Source organism: Rhopalosiphum maidis, chromosome 2, assembly GCF_003676215.2.
Source record: "Rhopalosiphum maidis isolate BTI-1 chromosome 2, ASM367621v3, whole genome shotgun sequence".
Lineage (NCBI taxonomy): Eukaryota > Metazoa > Arthropoda > Insecta > Hemiptera > Aphididae > Rhopalosiphum > Rhopalosiphum maidis.
Genome location: NC_040878.1, coordinates 5,313,313 through 5,340,398, shown reverse-complemented (window position 1 = coordinate 5,340,398; position 27,086 = coordinate 5,313,313). Strand labels below are relative to the sequence as shown.

The following is a 27,086-nucleotide window of genomic DNA, read 5'->3' as shown; positions in this document are numbered from 1 at the left end:
TCAATAAATGTAATTTTTTACTGCTTTTTTTACAACTCTTTTTTACTTGCACTATATAGTATATATCCGTATTTATTTATTAGTTATAAGTAAATTAATAAACTTATTCAAGTACCACATACTTGAATGTATATTGCAATATTCTATTCACAGATGTGTTCGATCGTGACGTGTCCTGGAAAATTCTAATCGGAGTTGGGTCAACAAATTACAATTGGTAAGTATATCTACCTAGGAAAATTATGTTATACGTTTAATTCCATTAGAAATTAATTAAAATTGTTGACTCAAATTTAATTCAATCAAATTAGTACTAATTATTTATTTAATTTTTTTATATTTTAATGAGTATAAAGTATGTATTTTTGATTATAACTAGGTACAGGGACGAATCCAGACCAAGATAACAGGGGGGGAGCGATTTTTAAAGGGCACACATTAATTTTGATAAAGTATTTATTTAGGTACATATGTTACTTTACACAGTTTCATACAGAACAAAAAAAATATTTTTTATAGAAGATAATAGTAATGAAAAAATTTATCACTATAGTTTTGTTACCCTTGAAGTATAATTACGTCAAAAACTAAAATTAGCAACTTAAACTATTTTTTTTGAGAGAATGAGGGGGGCTATCCGCCACTGACTAAGTAGCTTCATAATATAATTGTTGATCATATTTATATTTATTTTGTTTTATTATTTTAAATTTTAATCAAAATTTTCTGTATGTAAATAGTAATAGTTTGCATTTATGGTTAACTGTGGATTTAATTTGCTTTTGTATTTTCTTAAACCTACACATAAATTTATACTTGTTTTTTCAATAAATATTTTTAATTATTATCATTTAAGGTATATTTTATCTATTTAGTAATGATGTCGTTCATTTCAATTACCTAGTCTTATTTTCATTATCATAAATTAATCATCGTGTAATATTTTATACTATGTCATGTTAAAAAGAAATTGATTGTTATTCAAAGCATATCTTTTTGAACAGTATACTTAGGCCACAATAGAATATTAGTTTAACTCCTCCAAATGTATAGGTAGAGTATAAATTGATCATTCAAAAAGTGCATTAATGCATTATCATGAGAAAAAAATTAATAATAAGATATACATTATTGTATCCAAAATGTATAGAAAATAATATCCTCTCTACATTATGATTATATCATAGTATACTATGGATAACGCTAATAGATTTAATTGAAACAACAATTACAATTTTCAGAGTATGGTATGTAGAGTATTACATGATTGATAAAATAATATATTATTCTGTATTTTTTTAAACATCAACAAATAATGGTACCTACTTATTTGATATTCTCTCACCACTAGATGATTAAATATATTCTAAAATTTCAATATATATTATCGATATATCACTATGCCTTAATATAAAGTATATTTAAGTCAATTTAACATGTGATCTAGTAGTATAATTAGGGTGAGTACTTCATGTAATATAATATATATATATATTTATATTGTGATAGCTTGTCACCAAATTTGGTGTGTAGTTTCAAGTATATACAAACAAATAGGTACTTACAAAGAAAAAAAAAATCATAAATTAGCCTTTTACTAAAAAGTAAACTAAGCTAAAGATAAAAATGTAATTACTACTATAAATTGAATGCGCTAATAACAAATAACATGCTGTAATTATGACACATTTAAATTTAATATTGTGGTATTTTCTTATATTTGTGCAAATGAAGTTGTAGTTTAAAACCTCTGTAAGTATAAGTGTCTATTATTTAATATTAAAGTTCATAAATGCACTCTAGTAAAGACATGTATTATATAATGTGTTGTTAATAAAGTATAACTTTTTAAAAATCAGCATATTATAATAGTTATTTAACATAGCCAAAATATATTCTAATCATTTTTTATAAAACCTATAAAAGTAAATATATCTGTGTATGCTTGTGTTAAGACCAATATACATTTAATAACCTATATTTTAGTATTGAAAAGTATACAGTAGCATCTTGATTACTTAAATCTCATGTGGAATAAAAATAAATATTATCTCTGTGTTTTATTTTAAATTATATAGGTTCTTCAATTATAACTTTTGAACTCTTTAAATTTAATATAATTCTAATAAATCCTCACACAAAATCAAGTATATGGTTCTATTAAACCATGGTATTGTTTTATATGGTTAAGAGTTAGGTTAAACCAAGGCCGGATTAAGATTTTTGCCGCCTATAGGCTGAATTAAATTTACCATCTAAAAAAAAAGAAGCTATTTCGTTTCAACCGTTATTATTTGCAGCCCTAGACTTTAGCTTAAACAGTCTAAGCGGTAATATGGTTCTGGGTTAAACATAAAATTACCAAAAGAGTTTTCAATAAATCCTTTTTAATAATAATATCTTTAATGATCAAGAAGACATAATAAAAAATAGTTAAAAATACATAATAAAAAAAAATTAATAAATAAGAAAACATAATTTGAACAACTTTTAAAATATGTAGTATGTTTTATTAAAGTTCCATTTACGTTGTTTAGTGGTAGGGTATTTTGTTTTATTTGGATCCAAAATGAAATTTTGATAAGGATTGCTAACGTATGTGATGTCACACTAATTGTGGCTATATTTACTATTTTCAATTAGATACTAGTATACTAATATTGAACATTTGAACATATTATTTAAATATTATTAAAAATTGGTAGGTATTAATGTATAATATAAGATCTTGAGAAAGTGGAAAATCTCGCAGGGGAGGCAGCTGCCTCTCCTGTGCGCATGCTTATGATTCTAAATGCAAAATGCCAAAATGTGATACCTCTGATCAGGCATAGTTTAACTAGTTTAAGTATATACATAGATGCAATTTGATCTCCCAAACTGTTTCATTTTAATTTTAATTTTAATAGTAACAGGTATCCATAATCTTAAGATAACATCTTGAAAAAAAATAGAAGAGCTGAAACTCCCAGTTTTTTTCATTAAAGTTGCGCCCCTAAGTATATACAATATTTAATATTGACAAAATTTAAAAGGGGTAGATTGTTTAACACACGTAATATATTTTTTTAATTTTCTTTATATTTTGTCTCAAAAGAGAGTAATCATGTTTTGCACATAAAAATTTGATATTTATTATAATTTACAGATCAAGTATTTAGATAAAAGGGCATGAGGTGCTGTACCCCAGTCAGTTCGCACCTGCAACTGATACTATTATTTTACTCCCATATTTTGGAAAAATTATTCCCCAATTCATGTATTATATTTACTATATTCTTATTCATATTACCTAGCATGGGCGGAGAGGCCTACTGGGAACCGGGTATTTCCCGGTGGGCCCTCTTCGTATTTCGATAATGGGCCGCTTTTTAGACTTTATTTTTCATGTGGTAGCCCCTTTTAAAATTTCCCAGTAGGCCAAAAATGGCCTATCCCCCATGTTACCTAGCTATAAGATTAAAAATATAGATGTTATTATACATTTATTATTCAATATTACTTAGTAACAATATGAATTTAATTCAATAAATACAATTTTTAAATATATTATGTTATAGGTGTTTACTTAAAGTCTATTAAAATACAGATATTGTCTGTAGTACCTAAGCAAAGATATATTTAAGATTTAGTGTCTTTTAAAAACATACATCATTGTACAATATTAATATATTTGCTATAGAATTGTTTAAGTATAGTTTAAATTATTAGGAAAAAAGGACTAAATAAATATACTGAATATATACTACCTAGTAGGCTGTGCTTACCAATCATCATTGGCATGTTACGGAATCATATTATTTAGCACCACTATTCAGTATAAATTGAAATTTAATATGTCTTTTAGAAAAATTAAAATTAATTTTACATACATTTAAATTTTTACTAAAACCCAAAAAATACAATTATATGATATAGGTATAATGTATAATGTATATTGTATGTATTTATATATTATATAATATTTATCTTTTAATTGGACACTCATGAAATGTATGACATGCTATGGCAATTGTCCTTATTCATTTTTGTGTTAATACCACCTTTACTGTGGCTAAATTATGTGCAGATAAAATAAAACAAACAAAAAGAATTCTGGAAAACTCTCAGCTTTGTGCCTTTAAATATGACATTTCTAAAGAATACTAGGTATCAGTTATACCATACAATTTAGTGGACCTTTCCATACCTATGTTCTTAAAATGGAAAATTCTCTTCATATTTTTTTTTAAAACTAGTTACTTACATTTAATAAATTAATAAAGTTTCCATTTAAAATTTAATATTTAAACTATGATTATTTTTCACCTAACTATTACCTATTGTAATCTAATAATTATATCACTAATCTTTAATCAGTGGCTTTAATCAAATTACTTTTCATTCAGTTTTATTTTTTTTATATTAAGTATTAAGAACTTACTTATATTATAATTTTTTTTTAAATCATAGATTCTTTTTATGAATTGTATGATAGACTTAATATATGATGGCAATTATGAATTTTATTTCTGTATCATACATTTATGGTTTTTATTATTTCAGATGTCAAATTATTGTGTTTTGTAGGTTATTATAAACTTGATCTAAAATTACTAACAAAATATGTGTGAATTCGTTTGTGTAGATTCAACAGTATAGGTATATAGGTACTTTTCAAAGTATATATCATTAATTGAACAAAAAGGAAAGTGAAAGGGAGACAAGTAATCTTTAATATTAGCACACGATTTCCTTCCATTTCGCCAAAACAACTATAATAACAACAGTCAACAGCTGAGTGCTTGAATATATCAAAATATTTTAATTCACCCGTCATTCGTCACACAATGATCTCCAGTATAATATCAATAGATGCTCAATGACTTACATAACTAATTTTTTTTTTCTTTCATCAAATGTTTACAAATTTTAAAACATAGTATTTCCGGATTATACGCAGGTACTAATAATAAAATATTTTTAATTTACGAGTTTTTCATTAATAAATGAAATAATTAATAATTAAAATTAGATTCAATGTTTGTCCTCTAATAACATTTCAAAGGTTTTAGTCCATGTTCTAGATATTTTAAAAATATTAGTACGCACCTACGTAGGTGTAATAAATAGGACATTTACTGAGCATAACGTGTACAATGCACATATGCGCTTCTGGAGGTTCAACTGAACTGACACACCGCCACAACGGCAGTTAGTAGTCTCGCACTTCGCAGTCATCGCCGGTCATTGAACGGACCATGTCCTCGCGCGTTTAGTATAGAAAATTTTTTTGTTATTATCGTGTGTATTTTTTTGTAAACACAGTGTTATATTTTTATTACTTGTTTGAAACTACGATAAATATATTTCAATTACAAACGAAATTTTCACATATGACTATTATTCATAACGGATGACTTTACTTCTTAACTATTATGGTAAATTTTAACTATTTTCTGTTACAAAGAAATTATATATATTATTAAGTAAATTTTTATCAAAAATTCCTTTATCTAACGTTTTATAACCAAAACATTAACGATTTTGTAGATTTATCCACGTAAAAATACTGGCTAGTAAAAATTAAACAGATTTATTAAAATTTAAAAACACTGTATTCTGTAAATACGGCTATGTAATTTTATAGTAATCAAAAAAAAATATTTTTCTAATTTCATATTCAATTATATATACTTATTAAATTAATAATATTCAATAAGAACCTTAATTGTGTGCATGTAGCATACAAAGTTATTAGTTATTTCTTATAACTATCTTTGTTCATCCTAACGGTGCTTGGTTGGTTAATTGGCGAAAAACAAATTCATAACGGTTAAAGATAATGTAGGTATATGAACTGTATATTATATATTTTTCTTTGCACGTAGGACAAATTAAATTAATAATTATCATTATCATTATTTTGAGAGAAACAATGTTTCATTGTTTTATGTTCTACATGTTTTTTATAATAATTTTAAAAAATTCGATGTTAACGTATAGAATAAATAATGCAATTTATAATAAATTAATCCACAAAATATTATACTATAAGTTATAAATAAATAATTTTTTATATATTTAATAACTTAAGAATTGTGATCAAAACGACAACATTTTTTGATTTATTATATGCATACTTATCATCATAATAATATTCACCTATTTTAATTATTATTAATAACACGTGTATTATCTTTACTGTACCTATACTAGGTTAATGGTATTATATCGGTCCAACAAATTAATTGGTTTCAATACATTATATTAAATAAGTTATGCTTTAAAAAACAAATCGTGGTTTAGTTTCATTGTAGATACTATTTTAAATGTAGGATATATCCCCAAATAAATCTACGGAAACATACAAGGTAATAGATAATTTGACTAGGTACCATTATATAGTTCAAGGATTCTATAGAATTCCCCCCTTTTTACACAAAATTGAATTTCAAGGACTATTTAACCAGCAAGTTGCGATCAATTTTCAAATCATTTTACTAACGTTGGAAAATCTTTTTGGTATTGTAACTGGTCATGGGCATAATTTACGCATTTAACGTTTTAAAATAGCTAAAAATCATCGAAGCGAACATATTTCAAATTGATTGCATCATTAGTATTAAGACAGGCCTACTTTCTGTAATATGTTTTTTTGGTTCATGAAAATGCTAAATAAATTACAAATTGTTTACAAATGTTATCATACATTTAATTTTTCGTATTTTAAGCCAAAATTTTAACTATTTTAAATCAAAAAATCTACCTGACATTTCAAAGGTTCCATATTGCGTTTCGTCCCTGTTTCTGTGTATAATACGAATTCGTGTTACACATTATTTTTCTATTAGATCTCTGTAGATCTTCTGATTTTGCGTATTATAAAATCCATTTTAATATTCGTGACCTAATACATACCTAATAAATTTATTAAATGGTTCCTATTTTATGGAAATAAATCGTTATATATGACTAATAAATATATCCAAAATACACTAATATTCTTTAGGTACCTATAATATATAAATATAATATAATGTACCTATTATTAAGTACATTTCTTATTATAATATAATAATATTTATTTTCCAACTTTTATTTTATAAGTTTTAACTGAGGTGTTAATTTGTGTAAAATACTTTATTAATAAACTTGATAAAAAAAAAGATTGATTTAATAGTTTTTAAATTTGTGCATTTGAAAATCTTTTTACTTTTAATAATATATATAAATTATATAATTATACGATGTAAGAACATTTCACAGTTATATAATTCTTATCTATGTAGTTTATTTATAAACATAAAAGAAAATTGTATTGTATACTACCTAGTACCTACAATACCACTATTGCATGTATCCTTGATGTAATTTCATTACTCGTTGGTGTACCTGTTTTATGTTAATATCATTTGATTGTCATGTTTTGTTATATGATATTATATTATCATGACCATATGGTATATCAAAAATATCATGTGTTATTTCTCATATGTAACAGTTAAAGCTTTTTCTATGATCAAAATATAATGTTTTTCATTAAGTATAAAATATTAACTTATTATTTGGTATGAAAATTATACTCTTAGATTTTGAAAGGAATGATCTCGGAGTTGTCAGTCATCACATTTTAACGCAAAAAATAACATTAATTTTCCAATTATTTAATGATTATTTCTGGTAACAAATTGTATCTAGTTTGTATTTTAATAGGCTCAAAAGTAGAAGTTTAAATCATTGTATACAACAAATAGCGCGTTGGTATTATTTTAATAATTTATTTCCCTATCTGTAATACGGATAGTTGAATTCATTTTTTCAAAAATCATCACTTAATATAATATTATATAATTAATTATTTTAATATTATATCGTCATGTATATTAACAATGCTATTAACAATAGTCGTTAAGTCAATACTGACTTACCATAAAATGGTATTAATATACCATATTAGTGGTATAAATAACATAAAATTATTGGTAGGTAGTCTAAATATTTTGAAACCTAACTCTTCATAATAAATAATAATTTAGGTACACGTATTAAAAAAAATTTGATAAGCTATGATTAATATACTTAACAGGTACCTAACAACAAAATATAAAATTACTAAAATCATAATATATATGAATATCCAACTTTGTGAAATATTAAATTATAAATGTCTGTAAATGAATTTGCTTATTTATTTTCAATGTTTTAAAATTGCTCCTAGAACAACTTTTAGAGACTTATGTATTATATTTTAAGCTTTTTAAGTAGAAACAAAAATTGCAAGTTGAGAATTTAAAATATCATTATTTACTATAATACAAAAACCTAACCTAACTATTTTCCTTAAATACTATAATATTATTATTTTGTAAATATATGTCGTGCCTTCCTATTTTCGATTATTCTTTATGATTTACAAACAATTTTTATTTAAAACTTATGTTTTGTAAATTTGTCTTTTCGAAAATAAAAAATGTCTGAGATTTTTTTATTTTGACCCTCCTATAATCCAACTAGATGTACTTTGGTAGTTTATTCATTGCAGACTACTCCTAAGTTTCATCTATTTAAAAAACACATGAAAATATTATTTCAAAATCAATACATTAGTTTCTCTAAAAAAATAATTTCTAATAGCGTAGATGTAGTCGTATACGCCTAAAAATAACCATATTGTAAAATTTTAATTTTCTTAAAATATTCATTGTTGATTATCTTATAATACGTTGCTTTACTACTAAAACTGAGACAAAAAAAAAAATGAATCCACTTAGATAGTTGATTTTAAAATTTTAAAGGGAAATATAAAAATATGTAACGTTAACATATATTGAATTACTGTCATACTGATGAAAGTATCTTTTATTTCAGTTATCGTTCAGTATTTAATTTGTATCTATTAAATAAAGTAAATTCAATAAAATAAGTTTTAATACTTACTATGTTTTTTTAACAAATATGTATATAATATATATGTTATTATGTATATATGCTTACTAGTATTACTTTACTTACCAGTAAAATAAAAATTAATTACGAATTATTATTATTATTATTATTCTAATTATTATTTGGGATACTTAGTTTGGAATCATCTTAAACACAATACTTTATTAATACTATTCTTTATAGTATTGTACAATTTTATAATGTATAACTTTTATTATTCTTTAGATGTTTAAATTTATATTACATTTTATATTGATTCTATACTCCAACTTCAGTCATGTATTGTACCAATCCTGTAGGATTTGATTTGTTATTCTAATTAGTAATTCCTACAGATCCATCCCACGTGTTGCCTACGCTTACGAATGTACAGCGTTTTTTTACATCACGGTTAACATTTGACTTAACCCACAGATATTCTCTAAAATGGTAACAAAGACAATTTTTTTTCTATTTAATATCTAAATAATAATGCTTTTAAATATTAATAAAATATATTTTATTTTTACAAAAATATTTGACTTAATTAGTAAAAAGATAGATTAATATTGATAATTAAATATCTTTTTCTAATTCAATTGTATTTTATATACGATTCAATAACCAATAAATTATGTTTAACCTATAATTACTATAGAAATTAATTTAAATTTTATATAATATTAAAAATAAATATATTTCAACAATACTATACACATAACGTATTATACAATATACATTTTGTGTCTGTTAAATTTAATGAAACTCCCATGTTTATTATTTTCATTAAATCCTAAACAAAAGATAAACTAATCGTTTTAATTTTTGGCTTAATAATTAATACTTGTAAATTGTGTGTTCAACATCATGGCACTCAAATATTGCATTCATACATAATATGATCGTTAACAGAATGTACCTAATATCAATTTTATTAGTACGTAATCTTATATTATTGTATAAAGCTATTCTATTATATAACCAAGCCAGTCACACATACATTGTGTCACCTAGAGAGTATTTCCATGTTTAATAAGAACCCTAAAATTGTTTCTAATTTATATGGATTACCTATCCTTTTGTTATACTATCATTCATTAATCATAGCTGTTATCGAGTTTAATTTATGCATTCGATAAAAAATATATTCATTATTTTTCTATATATCGTGGTATTGCAACAATATGACATAATTTAAAGAGCTTAAATTCATAATACACTTTTATCAATTTCATGTCTCAATATTTAATTTTTTTTTTAAACAAAGTTTTATTGAAATTGTTTCGCAATTTGTCGTTACTTTTGGGACTTAATTTTTCTGTCACTTGTCAAGAACTAAATTAGTATTTAATTACTAACAAATTAAAATTAAAATATATGAACAAATATGTCAAATATTGTTTTAATGTTGGCGTATTAAATTTTATATAATTAAAAATTATACGATAACATATACTATAAATCTGATGAACATAAATCTTTTATGAATTAGATTCATGCTATGTATAATAATTTTTTTTTAGTGTCGCTTATACTTTTAATTATTAAACTATAATAACCTAAAGCTCGTTTTAATTTTCCTCGAGTAGGTTAAAAAAAACTTACAATAACTTTTATTTTATGTTTTTTAACAGCAATAATAAAATACAAAATGTTTTTAGACTTTAAATAATATATATTAATATGTTGAACACTACATTATATTGTAACTACTATTTTTTTTATGAGATTCCCTAGAGAGTAATGGTCAACAATGACCTCATTTGGTCCAACTGTATATCGATCCTATTACCATTTTTTCGCCATTCATGCCCAACCATACATAAAAAAAATTGACTTCTCTCTCACATTCGTTATACTTTATATTTCATATACAATAGGTATAAATGTATAATAGGTATATAATATTTGACAATTGTACGTTTTAGTCGTATGCGAAGAAAAATGTACTAATACGTTTTTAATATTATTAAAATAATTTTCTATTAAAAATACTTATATCGATTTGTGGTTTCCGTCTACTTCACATGTAGCATAATAGAAAAATTACGCTCCATATATTACAACCATTGGTTAAATTTCTTTAAATAATTTAAATATACCTAGGTAGTACTATTTTTATTTTTTATTAATTTATTTAATAATATAAATTTTAATTATTATCTATTAATTTTAATTACAGTTTTATTTTTAATGTTAGGTATCTAATAGTTAACATTTTTAAAATAACCCCCGTTTTAAGTAAAATATTATTTTCCTCTTGTATAATTATGAAAAATGTGATGAGAGTGTAACATCAAACTTTCTTGAATGTATGCAATAGATATGAATAAAATATTTTTTGGTTCAACTTTCTTTTGGTTTAAGAATTTAAAGCTATAAAAAATAGTATACGCGTATAAAATACTAGTTCCATGGTCATGGTGCTAGTTAGACTAAAAAAGCTATTGATACAAACACTGATCATAAAAAATGCCATGTATTAACAGACATCATTTGAATTTAACAGTATAAATAAAATTAATAATATTTTATTTTTCAAACCACTATTAACTAGAATTTTTTAAACATTTAAATTTATATTATGATTTATATTTTTATAATTATAAGTATTATAGTAGGTATTATTATATTAAAGTTACCTACCTATTTTTAAAACTGTTGAACTAGTTGGATTGATAATATGTGCTGTATAATGATGTTCCTACTAATTAATTAGTCATTGTACTCGTATGTAAAAGTATGTACCGAAATTTTAATGATAATTTAATAAAGCCGGACAATAATATACAGACACCAAATGTAAGACACTCATCGTCTTATTTTATACACTCGGTGTACATTGTATTTTAGTATAGTCCATTTCGTTGAAAACAAATTTCCTTCTATAATAATTACTAATTAACTTCTAATATTTCATTATAACTTAAAAATAAAAATAAAATACTAAAAGCTATATTATGAAAATATAATAGACAATAATAGTCACATGTACGTTTAGTAATATATATTTTTTTTCTTAGAGTACCTACGTAGGTATTAATTATGTACACAGTGATAACAAATATATTATTTTTTTAACTTATCGTCAAATAACGATTATAACTTTTAAACACTATTTAATTGATAATATTATGTTCGTATACCCATTCAATTAACAACTATTAACTAAATTTCACAAATTTATGTATGTACCTATATCTATATGCATATAAATTATAGTGTTACTACAGCTTCTGTTTTTGTGTGCACGAAAAATACCATACGTGTTTGTACCTACAGTACAAAAATGGATATGTATACTAATTCAATTTTAAAATATTATATTAAACAAGTTTTATGAGATTAGATAACTTATAGTATATTGGAGTACATCATTATATTTATGTCACTTTAATATTAATATAGATTTAGTAAAAATAATTCAAAATGTGTACTTTATAAAGGTATTTTTTTGAATTAACCAGTAATATCTTTTGGCTAACCTCAAAAAAAACTGATGAAATATTATCAGCGATCTCTTGATTCTAATAGGATTTTTATAATATTTGTCTAAACATTAAAATGTCAAGATATTCGCTTAAATTACGAACCTTCAACTGATATATAATACATTCATTTAATATATTTTGATTAAATTTTAGTTTTTCAACAAAATTAAACACTTATCATAGATAATCGTAATTAAATTGTTCGTAAAAAAAAACAGTGTTATATTTAATCAGTTGCAGTTATTTTGTCATATTAACGTTAAAAGGTCCATTTGTATGGTGGAAAATTGTATGTTTTCGGTTTGATCAGGTGTTGCAAACTGTTTTCGAGGTCGGTCAGGTTAGTGGCATAAATTACGTCATGTTTAACGCGTGGTGAATAATGAAAAGAATTTTTAAAAAAAAATGGTAATTCTTTACAACCGTGTAGACACAGTTATTTCAATTGGCTAAAACGTATATTATATATTCTACTTAAAATCAATCAATATGTTTAAACTAAAATAAAAACATTCTGTAGAATATATAGTACTACCTACAGCAATTAGTGTATAATAACAATAGTACTCGAGAAAGTATATACAATTCATTATATTTTTTCTCCAGATTTCAATATACGTGTAATGTAAAGATGAATATGATATTAACTGCAATACATTTTTTTTTTAAGTAGATAGGTACTCTTGTTAAGTATTTGCGTATTATAGTAGATTCTATAAATAATTTATTTATGTTTCAAACTTCAAATATTTCATGTAATAATGATAGGTACTATGTGTGTGAAGTTACTGTATAATATTAAAAATAAAAAACAAACCGAAATATTAAAAGTTCAATGTACACAGTAGCAATCTTACGTGCATTTATAATATACTTTACACTACCTATATGTCCTATGTATATATATATAAGTGTTAATATAAAGTTAAAACTTGACGTATAATAGTAATTTATAATTTTGTCGTATTACATTTAAAACTAAAATGTTTAAAACCATATTGGTAATTTTTACAAAATTTAAGTGTATATTTTTTATGGATTTTATAAATTGTGAAATTTTTTAACAAACAAAAAATTACATTATAGAATATAAGTTTTAAAATTACTAGTACACTGATTATATCTTTATACACTCATCTACTTATGTCCTTACTAAGTGACTATCTATGACACAGACATAGAATATACATTACTACACTACACCGGTGAATAAAATTAGTAATAATTATTATTTAGGCGCACAAATTTACATTAATTATCATTGTAGAACGATTCAATTATCTGCACCGTATAAGTATTTTACCTGTACATTATTTGAGTGTAAACAACAGCTGTTTGTAGTGAACAATTATACATAAATAAAAAAAAACAGTACATTAAATATGAGTATAAATACAATTTAAAGTACATCAATGTATTTTGTTTATGTTATAACTATTACATTAATAGATAATTAATAATACAAAAAAATACCAAAATAAAAACGCCGAACGGGATACAACACAAAACTTAAAAAATGATAAAATACTAAACACATAATTGTTAAATTAAATATCTAAGCATTTCTTGTTTCAATAAAAATCTATAGTATATTTAATTAGAAGTTCTATAATACTCATAGAATTAATATGTATAGTCACATATTAGATTTAATGTATTTAGTTGTACAACTGTTGAAAACGTTATTACATTAGGCTATGGAGTGGATAGAAAAAATAGTATATAATTGATTTCAATTCTTCCAAAAATGACAGTGATAAGGTGTGGCCAAGTGGATATTACGAAGTCAGATGGCTAGATGCAAGAGTAGTTGACCAGCACGACCTTGATAGAGAGTTCATGACTATGCAGTCGAGCTATAAAATGTATTATGACGATAAATATTTGCTATTGATAATGATTTGAAAATTTTCCTTCATATTATGTATGAGATACTTAACTTTTAAAATAAGAAATTACTCTGTATAGAATACACTAGATAGTGCAACGTACTTATAATTTATCGAATTCGTATATGTTTTAATATTATTATAATAGAATCGGTTATGTATTATTAATAAGTGCTTCTATTTTTACTAACAAAAAGTGTATTTATATGAATTGAAATTTGTTTATTATAAACGTCTAACATAATAACCATAATATGTTGCATGGAACTTAGAATTGTTTCACTACCCCAAAAAGTGTTAACCAAACTAAAAAAAAAAACCATAAAAACACATGATAAGCCTAGCAGCTTTCTCAATATTTATCCCGCTCCAAATTTAAAATAAATGTTAACTCAAAAACTTAAAAGTGTTATCCGCTTTTTTTCATGTTACATGACTATAATATAGATACATGCTTAATAGATTTTAGAATTAGCCACTACAGGTTCCTATATATATCCTGTACACATACATTACTCCAATCTATTTTATATTCTTTTTATGAACATACTTATAGACATATTTTTGTTATTTTATTTATAAAAAATCATTATAAAATATAATGCTTTTAAGACTCGATCATATGCATCAGATCAGAATTTATATTCGTAATGTACTTTATTTCATAATGCATCTTGAATCTACATTATCTCCCTACGTTCCATAAAACTAAAATTAATCAGTAAATTCTTAAAATCTAAAACGTATTACACATTATCATAATATATGTATTGTTTAATTTCCCGAATCAAATAACCATAAGAAATTTAAAATAAAATAAGCACCCTGTTACTATGTTGTAGAAAAATGTGTAACTTCTCTACATTGTAATTATTCATGTTATTTTATTGATTAAAAGTAATTTTAAATCACATGTTGATTAAAATGTAAAAATTTTACCATAACTTATAAGTTATAAGTAATTATTACTATTAATTAATTTAAGTAAATATTTACATAAACTGACCTTTGAAGATTTATATTTTTATTAAAAACTAGTTAATTTATATTAATATATATTTGTTATGTATTGTTTATCAAGTATTTACATCCCTTTTATAGTTTATACTTTAAATTATAAACGGTTTAGTTATAGTTTTTATTTATTTTTCTTCAATCAATAAATATTAGAAAACTATGAAATAAATACTTAAAATAACTTAATTATTAATTAACAAATACACCTATTTACTATGCATCCTTCAAGATCAAGTTTATGTGTCGACTTGAGCCAAGTATATTTTTAAAAACCAATATAGTTTGATTATTCATCATTGATTGACCATATTCCAATTAACTTGCATTAATTGTTTACTAAAAAAATTATTTTTTATACTACTGTACTAGGATTCTGTTTCTGAACCGTATCAGTATAAGTGTATTTGTTTTTATTTTAATATTATTTATACACTAACAACTATCAAAATTGACAAATGTATTGCTTACACAAGTTGTAGATACCTAATACACGTCAGCCCTGTATATATGTATTGTTCAAAAACTAAATTACAACAAAAATATACAAGTTGTTTTTATACATTTATGATAGGTACCTAATTACGCTTTTATAATATCATTTACTCAATTTTCACTCCTCGATCACTGGGGAACAAAATTATTTAACTTTACGAGAAACCCGACGGCCCGATCGTATAACGCACACTTGCTGACTATGACTTATCGTGACCTTAAACCCAAGTAACAAATTTTTTGTTGGTCCTATATCGTCCGCATTAATGTATCAATATTACGTATTAATTTTACTACTTATTATTTAGTAATCAAATGATTTTCTATCGTTTTAGATTTCAACTGATCGTAATTATAATGTCTTCCATCCATCCAACCACCGGAAATCCGGTTAATCACATCAACCGGCAGTACCCCGAAGTCTTGGCCTCACGGCCTGGACGACTAAGATGAGCCCCCCAGTTAATTCGGCTGATATGTTGGTATCGTCACAGGCGACCACAGAATTTATAAATAACAACAACAACAACGACGACGACGTCGACGGTCCTTGTGAAAAACCGGCATTAACCACCGAAGAACTGGCGCTGTTAGCAAAACTCGAGGAAGCCAATCGGTAAGTTCTTATTGACTATATGATTTCTGAAATACTTAAACACTAGATGTAAGTTAGGCTATTAGATGTATAATGTATTTTATATTATGAAGCCTTCAATAAAACCTCACTTCATATAAACATTTATCAATTTCTAAGTAAGAGTTTGAAAATTAATCAGATGTCTGTTATTGTTTATTGTTACATTGATACATGTCACTGGCTTACAACTCCATTTCATCAATAAATAAAACAAAATGTGTTTAATAATGAAATAATTATAATTTACAATGGATCATATACTATTATTAAACATAAAAATTTTTATCTTTGATACTTGTTTTTATTATTTTTATTTTTAGGTTCTCATTAACAGTAACTCAAGAAATAATATTTTTGACCAAAAATATTATTTTAATTTTTTAAATAATAGTTTTATTGGAAAAACATTGAAGGTTTTAAAATTATTTGAGAAGGAACTCTCTAAAGTATGCTTATACAAACATATGTGAATAATTTACTTTTGACGTATCACTAAGGCCACTATAGCATTACCTACTAAACCATTCCAAACTAATAAATCGTACTGAAATAAAGTTTGGTATACTTTACGCAACGTTTGGATCGGTATAGTATACATTAAACATTTATATATATATATATTAAATTTTATTTTTTATTCAATGAGTAATAGTAAAATAATGAAGACAGAATAATAATTATACGTAAACTATATTTTTGTTGAAAACGTTTATTTTTTTCTTATTTTTAATGGCAGCAAATATAATATTTAATAATATTCCAAAGCAGCAGTTTTCGGAAATATCGATGTATAAATATATAATAAATGTCAATTATTTAACATGCAATTAAGATATGTGAAACGATACGAGGGAATACCCCTAGGAATTAAGTGTTTCACTACTTTTCTCATCTAAACTATAAATGTTTGTAGAATAAAGTATGAATGTTTTGTGTTAAATAAATCACTATATTACCAAATATTTGGTACATCCAAAACTAAATATTAATATAAATATCAATATGATATGATCAAACTATATGATGCATTTACGTGTAATTATCATTTTAAATTTTTCGAGCTCTGGTGATAATATAATATCGCGATAAGCTTAGTATTGTCCTAATATATTTATATCGTTATTGTTGTGTGTTGATACAGAACCCTCAAAGCATTTTAGAATAACCTAATAATTTGTAATTTTATATAATAAACATTTTAAAATATAAATCTCAAATCAAAAAATTAGCTTTAAAATCATCAATATTGCTTTAAAAAATGACAATTTTTTACGTCCCTAGGCTCATCGAGTCGGATTCAAAATCGCTCAATTCCATATCTAACAATAGCACACATTCCAGAAAAAGTTCCGATGCATCACAAATCTCGCTCGTATCTGGTAAGTACAAATTGTATTATTATGTTAAAGCATTATATATATTTTACACAAATAGTGAGTTCGGAGTTAGATTGATACAACCACAATAATTACTCGCATACGTGTGGTACGCTAATTCATGTTGCGTACCATACGCGTGCGGATTTTAAAATAACATTTTAATTTTAATTTCTTATATAATAATTAAAACTGAGTATTTAATGTTTTTAATATAAATAACAATTTAATTTAGTATTTAATATCGTTTTGGTTGTATCGTGTGTTTAAAAGAAATAGTTCAAGTAATAATAAGTATTTAAATACATAATGTTAATGAAACTGAATTATTTTTTAAATAATTTATAAGTTTAGGTATCGAAGTAATATTATATGTTATAGGTACTCATAGTTTGGTTTATATTTATATTCGTATCTTTCACTTTATAAGTTGATTAACTATATTATTTTTTATTGTTAGTAAATAATGATATTATAATGAAAAATACACTCTTTGTAAATCCAAATCTATCAAATTGTTTAATTATTTGTATCTTACGTTACATAAACATATTTAGGTACTATGATTAATCATAATATATGGAATTACATCATAAAATATGATTAAACATTAATCTTAGTTCCAATAAGTATAATGTATAAATACTGCATACATTTTATTAATCATAACAATCGTGTATAATTAGTGGTACCTATTATACTGGCTACTTACTATAAAATAAAATATATTTACCGGAGAGTATTCACATACGTTGTTTATTTAATAATAATAAGTATGTTTAAGATTTATTTTAATCGTTTAAAAAAATTAACAAATTTAATGTCGTTATCATTTAATGTTAAAAAAGTTAACTACCCATTTAACTATTTTATAACTAATTATCAAACATAAAAAATGTAATATGTTACCATAATATAGGGAATAGCATCGACAAAATGACGAATAATGATAATGTTAAAAAAAATTATAATTTATTAAATATAATTTTCGACAAAAGCAATTGTATTTCAATTTACAACTGGTCTGTCTTAAACAGAAGAATAGATTACATAATGCTTTATTCACAGTTATTAGGTTATTAATTTTTTTTTTATTGATACTGTATTTCGATTATACAAAACTATTAGCATTTGTGTTATCACCTATGTAGGAAAAATAAATGTTTTAAAACTGTAATGCATAATATTACATTACTTTTAAATTTTCTATTTATTAAAAATAAAAATTATTATTTAATATATTAATAAATTAAATTATACTTTCTGTTATGAATGTATAATTCATCTATTAAATTTCAGAATATTAAAATATATGACAGAATTTTGAGTAATCTACTATGGGTAGTTGTTCTGTCCCTTGTAAGTACCTTAAATATAATATAATAAATTAATTTATTATAATCATATTATTATTATACCTAATAAATAATAATTATAATATATTATAATATACATTTTATATAATACTTGCAGAAGATGTAGGTGTATTTATCCTTCACCGGTAATCTTCCGCTGAAATGAAATAATGACAATGATTGTAAACAAATTATAGTATAGTAATTGAATATCCAATTAATTTACTCCGATTAATTCGTCACGATATAAATAATCAATCCGATTCAATTAATATAATTATATGTACACAAATATCTTATCTATGGTTGAATTTTTTAATTTTAATTTTTATTTCGTATATTATTATATATTTAAAATATACGAAATAATTAATAGGCCTATGCCTATACGTTTAAATTTAGGCGGTTTTGTGTTCGGTATTCAAAATCCACTTAACATTGTAGTATAGTGGTCACTCGATATCTCTAAAAAGATACCACGTGGAAAGAAGTATAAACATTTTATATACATTCAGTATTTATGGCATTTATAAATATTTTATAGTGTTGGTACTAATAATAATCAATTAAATATTATAATAATTAAAAAAATATTTGGAAATATTGATAGATTTTTGATATTGTCTATAATATTACACTTTATCGCAGTCCATTATAATTATCGTAGAAATTCTCATTTCATAGACACTTGCCCACGTGTAATACGAAATTTTTCGACTTACATAGAGTCAGTATAACGCACTTTCGGCTTTTAGTTTTATTTCTTGTTCATAATATATGATTTCTATCTTATAAACTTCTGTATAACTAACATAAAAAACTATAAACTTAACGTACATAAAATCCTACATATATATATATATATATATATTATAGGCTATTATATCCGTACGTATTATGATTTTTTATCCAAACTTAAAAGCTACTATTCAGTTAACAGATAATTTCTTACAGTGACAACAATATATTTGGACACAAATTTAAACTGAAAAGTAGCTTTTTAATTTACTTCTTCACCAGGGTTAGTGAAACTTTATTTGTAACTGCGTATAAAATAAAAAAAAATTTAATTGTCTCTTATTTATTTTTGGCTGGCTTGTAAAACGCATATTATATAATAGTATTTATTTAATTCAGTGGGTGATCAAATAATTAAAAAATATGTCACTTAATATAATTTATAAATCAATATCGACATAAATAATATGATACGGATTTAAGAGACCATTTGGAAAAATAATAGAAATCAGAAATGATAACTTAAGTTAGGCTAAATTAAAACAATTAAACTTTTAAGATGATTATTTTATTTGTTTGTTGAATATTATATTAGTGTGTCGGATGTCCTGACACCACCACCTTTTCGGGATTACCAAGTATATTTATTGGCAGGTTCTTTAATTAAAGGATTTGTAAAGTTGTAAAGATTTAAGTTGAATAATCTATAAAATGTTCTAGCTACTTCGTGAATAGAAACGAGTTCATTATATAGGGACTGATTTTAAACATAAAAGGGTATTTTGGTTATAACTCGGATGATTTTTGAATTGAAAATGCAGAATACGGTTGGTGTTTAAGATTTTTTTAAAATCTAAAAATTGGATTCCATATACATTCATATTTGTTTAGGAAAGAGTTTATAAGAATTTTAGTTGGTCATTTTATATAATTGGAGGTTTGAAAGAGCCAAGGAGACGAAATTAATTAGTTAAGAATAAGAGTTTGTTATGCATATGTAGATACCAAATAATATGTTAATGAATGATAATGCATAGATAGCAAATACATTGCGTGATTGGTTCGTTGAGATTAATGTTAAAAGTTCGTCGAAGGTGCAGTGTATGGATTTAAACACATATTTTCACTCCTCATTTTTTGCAGAGGGAGAAATTTTCTTGAATATAAAAGGTTAGATAATGACTGTTATAAACTTGTAAGAGCTTTGTTGTTGACTAAGTGGCCAATAAGATTAGTGAATATTATAGGTTTGTCATGTATAAAAATGTTAAACAATAGAATTGAAATGACTGCATCTTGGGGGAATCCTGTGTTAGTTGATTTTGGTGAAGAGGTAGATGAGCCGTAACGTAATTGGGTCTCAGAAGAAGCAATCTTCTAAGTAGGATTTAAGTACGAAGTAATACCTATTTGCCAAACGTAATCGAACACTTAAGGAACGTCTAAAAAGTCACCAATGCATTTTTAAAAGATATTTTTTGTTTACTATAAGGTAATTTTGGTTGATTTTATAATATTGGCTACGAAAATTAAATTGTGAGTCGGGAAAACTTTGGTTTCTTCAACAATATTTATAAAAGATTTTTAATAAGATTTTTTTCAAACACTTAATTAGAGAACTAAGTAAAGGCTAAACTAGAAAAAAAATTAATTTAAAATAAGTAGTCTTTATTTTTAACTTATAGATTGCATTTTATAATATAGTTAATTAATGCTGTCTAGATTATATTAATAATTTAATTATTGTTATTCTCCTAATTTATTTTATCTTTATTTTTCATTCAACACATGAAACCTATTATGGTCTGTATAATCAATTATTTTCAAAGCTGACATTAATTTTCATCTATCACATATTATTATTATTATTATTTTGTTATGTGATTTGATTGATAGAAATAAATCTTAAACATTAAGTTACTCAATACTATATTATCAGTCGTTAGTAGTTTGTCAACTGTTTGACTCAAAATACTGATGTAAAAAACAGAATATGGCACCTCGCGAACAATCAAAGATGTTAAGTCGAAAAAAGTATTTAAAAAATAGTATTTCTATTTACATTCGTGTTCACTCCCGAAGCATTCGAGGTCTGTTTTTAATCATAATTTAGGTAATTTAATAATATTTTTGCTATTTAGGTACAGGTTCAAGTCAAGATGGCGAGGAAGATGTATGGGGTCTTTGGGGACAAGTTGTTAATGACTGGGAGAATTACAACAAGAAAAAAAATGCTTACCTCAAGGAATTAGTTAGAAAAGGAGTGCCACACCATTTCCGAGGAATAGTATGGCAATTATTGTGTGGTGCTAATGATTCACCAATTAGAAAACAATATCCAGAATACATCAAAGCCACGTCGGCATGTGAAAAAGTAATAATACAGCTTAGTAATATAACATATTATAATAATTAACTAACCATAATATGTTATAGGTCATCAGGAGAGATATTGCACGTACCTATCCTGAACATGATTTTTTCAAAGAAAAAGACGGCCTTGGACAAGAAAGCCTATTCAATGTTATGAAAGCTTATTCATTACATGACCGTGAAGTAGGCTACTGCCAAGGTTCAGGATTTATAGTTGGGCTATTATTAATGCAAATGCCTGAGGAAGAAGCATTTGCTGTTTTTGTAAAGATAATGCAAGATTATAAAATGCGAGATATGTTCAAGCCAACCATGGCTGAACTTGGTCTGTGCATGTATCAATTAGAAAATTTGGTTCAGGTATACTATATTTTTAAATTGAATTATACGATTATAAAAAATATTCGCATATAATATGTTGCTAGAATTTATGTTTTTAAATTAATATACTTGTATTTTTTTATAGGATCACATTCCAGAACTTTATGTACATTTTCAATCCCAAAGCTTCCATACTAGTATGTACGCAAGTAGTTGGTTTCTGACATTGTTCACTACTGCACTTGCATTACCTACTGCTTGCAGGTATATAATTTATTGAATTGATTTATACACAATATTATGAATTTACAGTATTGTTCTTTTTACTTATAACAATTTCTTTTCTAGGATTATTGATGTTTTTTTGTCTGAAGGAATAGAAATAATATTTAAAGTTGCCTTAGCATTACTTCAATTAGGTAAAGATGATCTCTTGTGTTTAGATATGGAAGGAATGCTTAGAGTAAGTAACTTTTACTATATCGATTATAATAATAATAATAAATTGTATTCAATATATGTATATATATATTATTATTATTATTTTTTAGTTTTTCCAAAAAGAATTACCTTCCCGTGCTAATTCTGATGCTGATGGTCTGATGGCACAAGCTTTTATTATTAAATATAATGTCAAACGCATGAAAAAATTAGAAAAAGAATATACAGCCTTTAAGAGTAAAGAACAGGAAGAAATGGTTGAACTCAAGGTGCCCAGATTAATATGTAGAATTTTGTTACGGCTTCACATGCCTTGTAAAATTTGCACACGCTAGCTTATCAATATACTATTAAAATTGTAAAATTTATGAAGAATAAACAAAATTCGTTTATTTAAAATAACTCTGTGATTTCAAAAATGTATACTTTAAAAATGTAACTTCATTTTTATTTAAATATAAAATTTATCTTATTATTTTTAACTTTAGTCATTTTATACTATTCCTTGCTCTATCGCTTGCATTTATTATTTAACAAAAAAACTTGTCATTATATTAATGGTATTATTTAAATAACTATTTATTAATTTATACACATTATTTACTTAATATGTTCCTGTAATAGAAACTTCGTACTGAAAATCGCTTGCTAAGACAAAAAGTTGAACTCCTTGAAGCTGAGTCTAGTGAACTAGCCGGTCTGTTAGTGAGAGGTCAAGTGTCTCGGGCTGAAGAAGAAGAAACAACATTTATTGTACAACGAGAATTAACAGCTCTAAGACATACACATTTAGAAACATCTCATGCTCTAGAAAATGCTTTAGACGAAATTAAACAAATGTCTATTTTGATTACAGAAAATGTAAGTTAATTAAATATTATAGGGATTTTTTTAAAGTTAAGTTGAAAATTAAATCATTATTTTTCAGCACAACTCTTGTCAATCATCTCTGGATGAGCTTTCAATAAAACAAGAACAATTATCACTTAAAGAAGAAATGATCAGCGATCTTCAAGAAGAGTTAGTCAAAGTTAGATTACGAGATGCTGAAAATGAAGCTGCAATACGTGACCTAAAAGATAAAATTGGGGAGTTGGAACATGTGAGTACAATTTTAGTGTATGAAACTGAATAAATTCTAAATTAATATATTATAGGACAAGAAAACTCTTAGAGAATCAGTTGTAGACAATTCAGTTGCACATCTTCAAGAAGAATTGATTGCTGTGAAATTAAGAGAAGCAGAAGCCAACTTATCTTTAAAAGATCTCAGACAACGAGTAAATGAAATCAACTCGCAATGGCAAAGACATTTGCTAGATAAAAAAAGAATTGACCCACCACCTGCGCCTGATTCAACACCCAAAAAAATTGGAAATCTATTAAACTGGAACAATGCAGAAACTCAGCGGCTTGAAGAAGAACTCATGACTTCTAAACTTAGAGAAATGGAGACTTTGGCTGAATTGAAAGAACTAAGATTAAAAGTATATATTTGTTTCATTATGAAATATTATAAAAAATATTGTATTACAGCCAATTAATTTTATTCTAGGCATAATATTATTTTTAACAAAGTTATATAAGTTTAAAAATCATAAAATTTTTCTAAAATTAAAATATCATGACAATACATTATACAAGGTGGTTTATTATAATTATTTTAATTATTAAGGTCATGGAACTGGAGACACAAGTCCAAGTAAGTGGAAATCAATTAAGAAGGCAAGATGATGACAATAAAGCTGTGCGTGAACAGTTAGAATTAGCTGAAACTAAACAAAGAGACATAGTAGCAAAACTCAGGGAACAGCAGAATAAGTATACTGACTTAGAATCTAAAGTATGTTTACTTAAAAGTTATTTTTAATTATTCTTAAAGTTCACATAAATTTATTAAACTCCTTATAGATGAAACATGACCTGATTTCTTCAAGGATACGAGAAGCTGAGCATGCTCAAATGGTGGCAGAATTAAACCAAAAAATATCAAGATTAGAAGTTAAAGTTAGTGCAAATGTTTGATTGATATAGAATAACTTTAACACAATAAATACATAGTACATTTTTATTTTTATATTTTAGAATGAAGAAATGGTAACTGAAGGTGAACTTCGAAATAACTCATTAGATGACAGTGATAAAGTCAAAGAACTTCAAGATAAGGTTGCTGATCTTAAAGCAGAAGTAAGTTGTTATATCTGATAAAATCAATTTAAAATACTATTTATAACAAACTCATGAGCTTTTTTAACATGCTATAAATGTATAAAATAGTACATTAATCTACTGGTGTTTAATATTTACTAATAATACTAACAATTATGTTGTAAGATAATATCTTTCTTTCTCTGTTGGGTAAATGGGCACTATAGATAATTAACATAAATTGATATAGTTCTATAATTATGAATATCTAAGTTCAAATTCAATTTTATAATAGTCATGTGCATCAAAGTGTTCAATGGTTATGGTAGATATCTTAAATAATATTTTAAATATGTTGTGTTATGGACTCCCTTATATATGGTGTCTTCCGTACTCTTTTTTTCTGAACTGACTGTCTAAAATTTAAAAATGTCCTCATTGTTTTTGTAAATTCAAGTAGCAAAATCATGATTTACAAATCAGTAACACTTTAATTTACATTGGATAGGTCGTCTCAGAATTGCAATTTGTAAACGCAATTATAATTTTTCTATGATAAATAATTTATACTAATAATTAATATAATCGTAATTTGATTATGTTTTACAATAACATGTTGTTGTTCTTTGCAAAAACCTTGAAGTGTTTATATACTAGCTTTTATTATAAAATAAATATATTTTTTATAAATACTGGAAATCCGTAAATCCATAACAATAGAATATAGTAAATTATAAGAAATGTCCTATCTTTGTTAAATTTAATTTTAAAAACACCAACATGACAAAGAGAATATAAAAATATTTTATTATAATATGAACATTTTCTTTTCTTATAGTTTTGTTTTTCATGTTTCATCAATATTTATTAGAAAATTCATGTGTAAATAAACAAAATATAAATCATTTTTATTGATAAACATAATTAGCACTAAAATGTTTTTATTAAAAAAGTTTAGAAATATCTATGAAGTGCAATTATATTTAAAATTTCCTTAAAGCCATATGATATAGGAGTAAAACCAATTCATAATAAAATAATAAAAATATTGTATAAAATTTAATATAATTTTTATTGTCATTGCTTATTTAATTAATAACACCACTATACAGCACGCTTATATTAACCAAAAAAAAAAAAAAAAAATGGTTTCTAGCTGCTCTCACCGACCACACCAGATGTTGAACCATGGAAATGGTTAGGCTGACACAGTGAGTTTGCACGTTTTTATTTATACATTAATATCTCACTTTCATTCATTTGCTTTTATTCTTAAACTAAATGGGTATGTGTTTAATATATTTATTTCTTTAAAATATTAAGTGATTTAATTTTGAATGAACCATTCATAATACTAACTAATTTTTATTTTTCGTGAACTTAAATACTTAATTTTTGTGTTTCAAACCATTAAACCATTTTACAATTGGGTTTAAAATTAAAACTTAAATTAACTTTTTATTTTCTAACACTAACCTTTAAATTAAGAACTTAATACAACTATAAAAGAATTTTAAGTGGTTTATTTTAGACAGATCACTTCATATATAAATATAAATAAAGGCCTATTAAAGACATATATTTACTAAATATATCATATACTTAGGTAATGCGACTTGAAGCTTGGAAACAACGTTGGGTGAACAACGGCAACACCATCGGCAAGACTGAGAGGTCGGCATCAGTAGATACAACTGAGAGTGAAATGGATGACTCAGCAGATCTGCATTTGCGGTTGTCTAGTTGAACCTGTTTCCTATCATCTGTCCTTAATTACAAAGTTTTATTATTGACAAAAAAATACCCAAGTACATTCTTTTTTTTTAATAATTTAATATTTTATTTCCATTGAAATAGTATTATATAAATCATTTGTTTTGTTTTAATGGCCAAACATATTG

At 24.6% G+C, this 27,086-nt stretch overlaps 1 protein-coding gene across 5 annotated transcripts; it reads left to right on the top strand.

The window, feature by feature from the left end:
• Positions 1–27,086, top strand: LOC113553693 (ecotropic viral integration site 5 ortholog). 5 transcript variants are annotated; one of them, XM_026957169.1, is made up of 16 exons: positions 1–217; positions 16,132–16,412; positions 17,715–17,812; positions 22,044–22,276; positions 22,339–22,635; positions 22,742–22,860; positions 22,945–23,059; positions 23,148–23,306; positions 23,662–23,898; positions 23,966–24,139; positions 24,195–24,524; positions 24,713–24,880; positions 24,949–25,044; positions 25,123–25,224; positions 26,342–26,396; positions 26,792–26,930. In XM_026957169.1, exons 2-15 carry the CDS (start codon positions 16,246–16,248, stop codon positions 26,390–26,392), a joined length of 2,346 nt encoding a protein of 781 aa, XP_026812970.1. In that variant the 5' UTR covers positions 1–217; positions 16,132–16,245; the 3' UTR covers positions 26,393–26,396; positions 26,792–26,930. The 5 variants fall into 5 exon arrangements, with proteins under 5 accessions (XP_026812970.1, XP_026812966.1, XP_026812967.1 ...); XM_026957165.1 differs by lacking the exon at positions 26,342–26,396 and having other exon boundaries at positions 26,792–26,932; XM_026957166.1 differs by lacking the exons at positions 1–217; positions 26,342–26,396 and adding an exon at positions 5,218–5,420 and having other exon boundaries at positions 26,792–26,932.

Coding starts and splice junctions, on each gene's coding strand:
- LOC113553693 (XM_026957167.1), top strand. CDS start 16,246: ATGAGCCCCCCAGTTAATTCGGCTGATATGTTGGTATCGTCACAGGCG. Junction 23,060..23,147: donor ATATGGAAGGAATGCTTAGA/GTAAGTAACTTT, acceptor ATTATTTTTTAG/TTTTTCCAAAAAGAATTACC. Junction 25,225..26,791: donor TTGCTGATCTTAAAGCAGAA/GTAAGTTGTTAT, acceptor TCATATACTTAG/GTAATGCGACTTGAAGCTTG.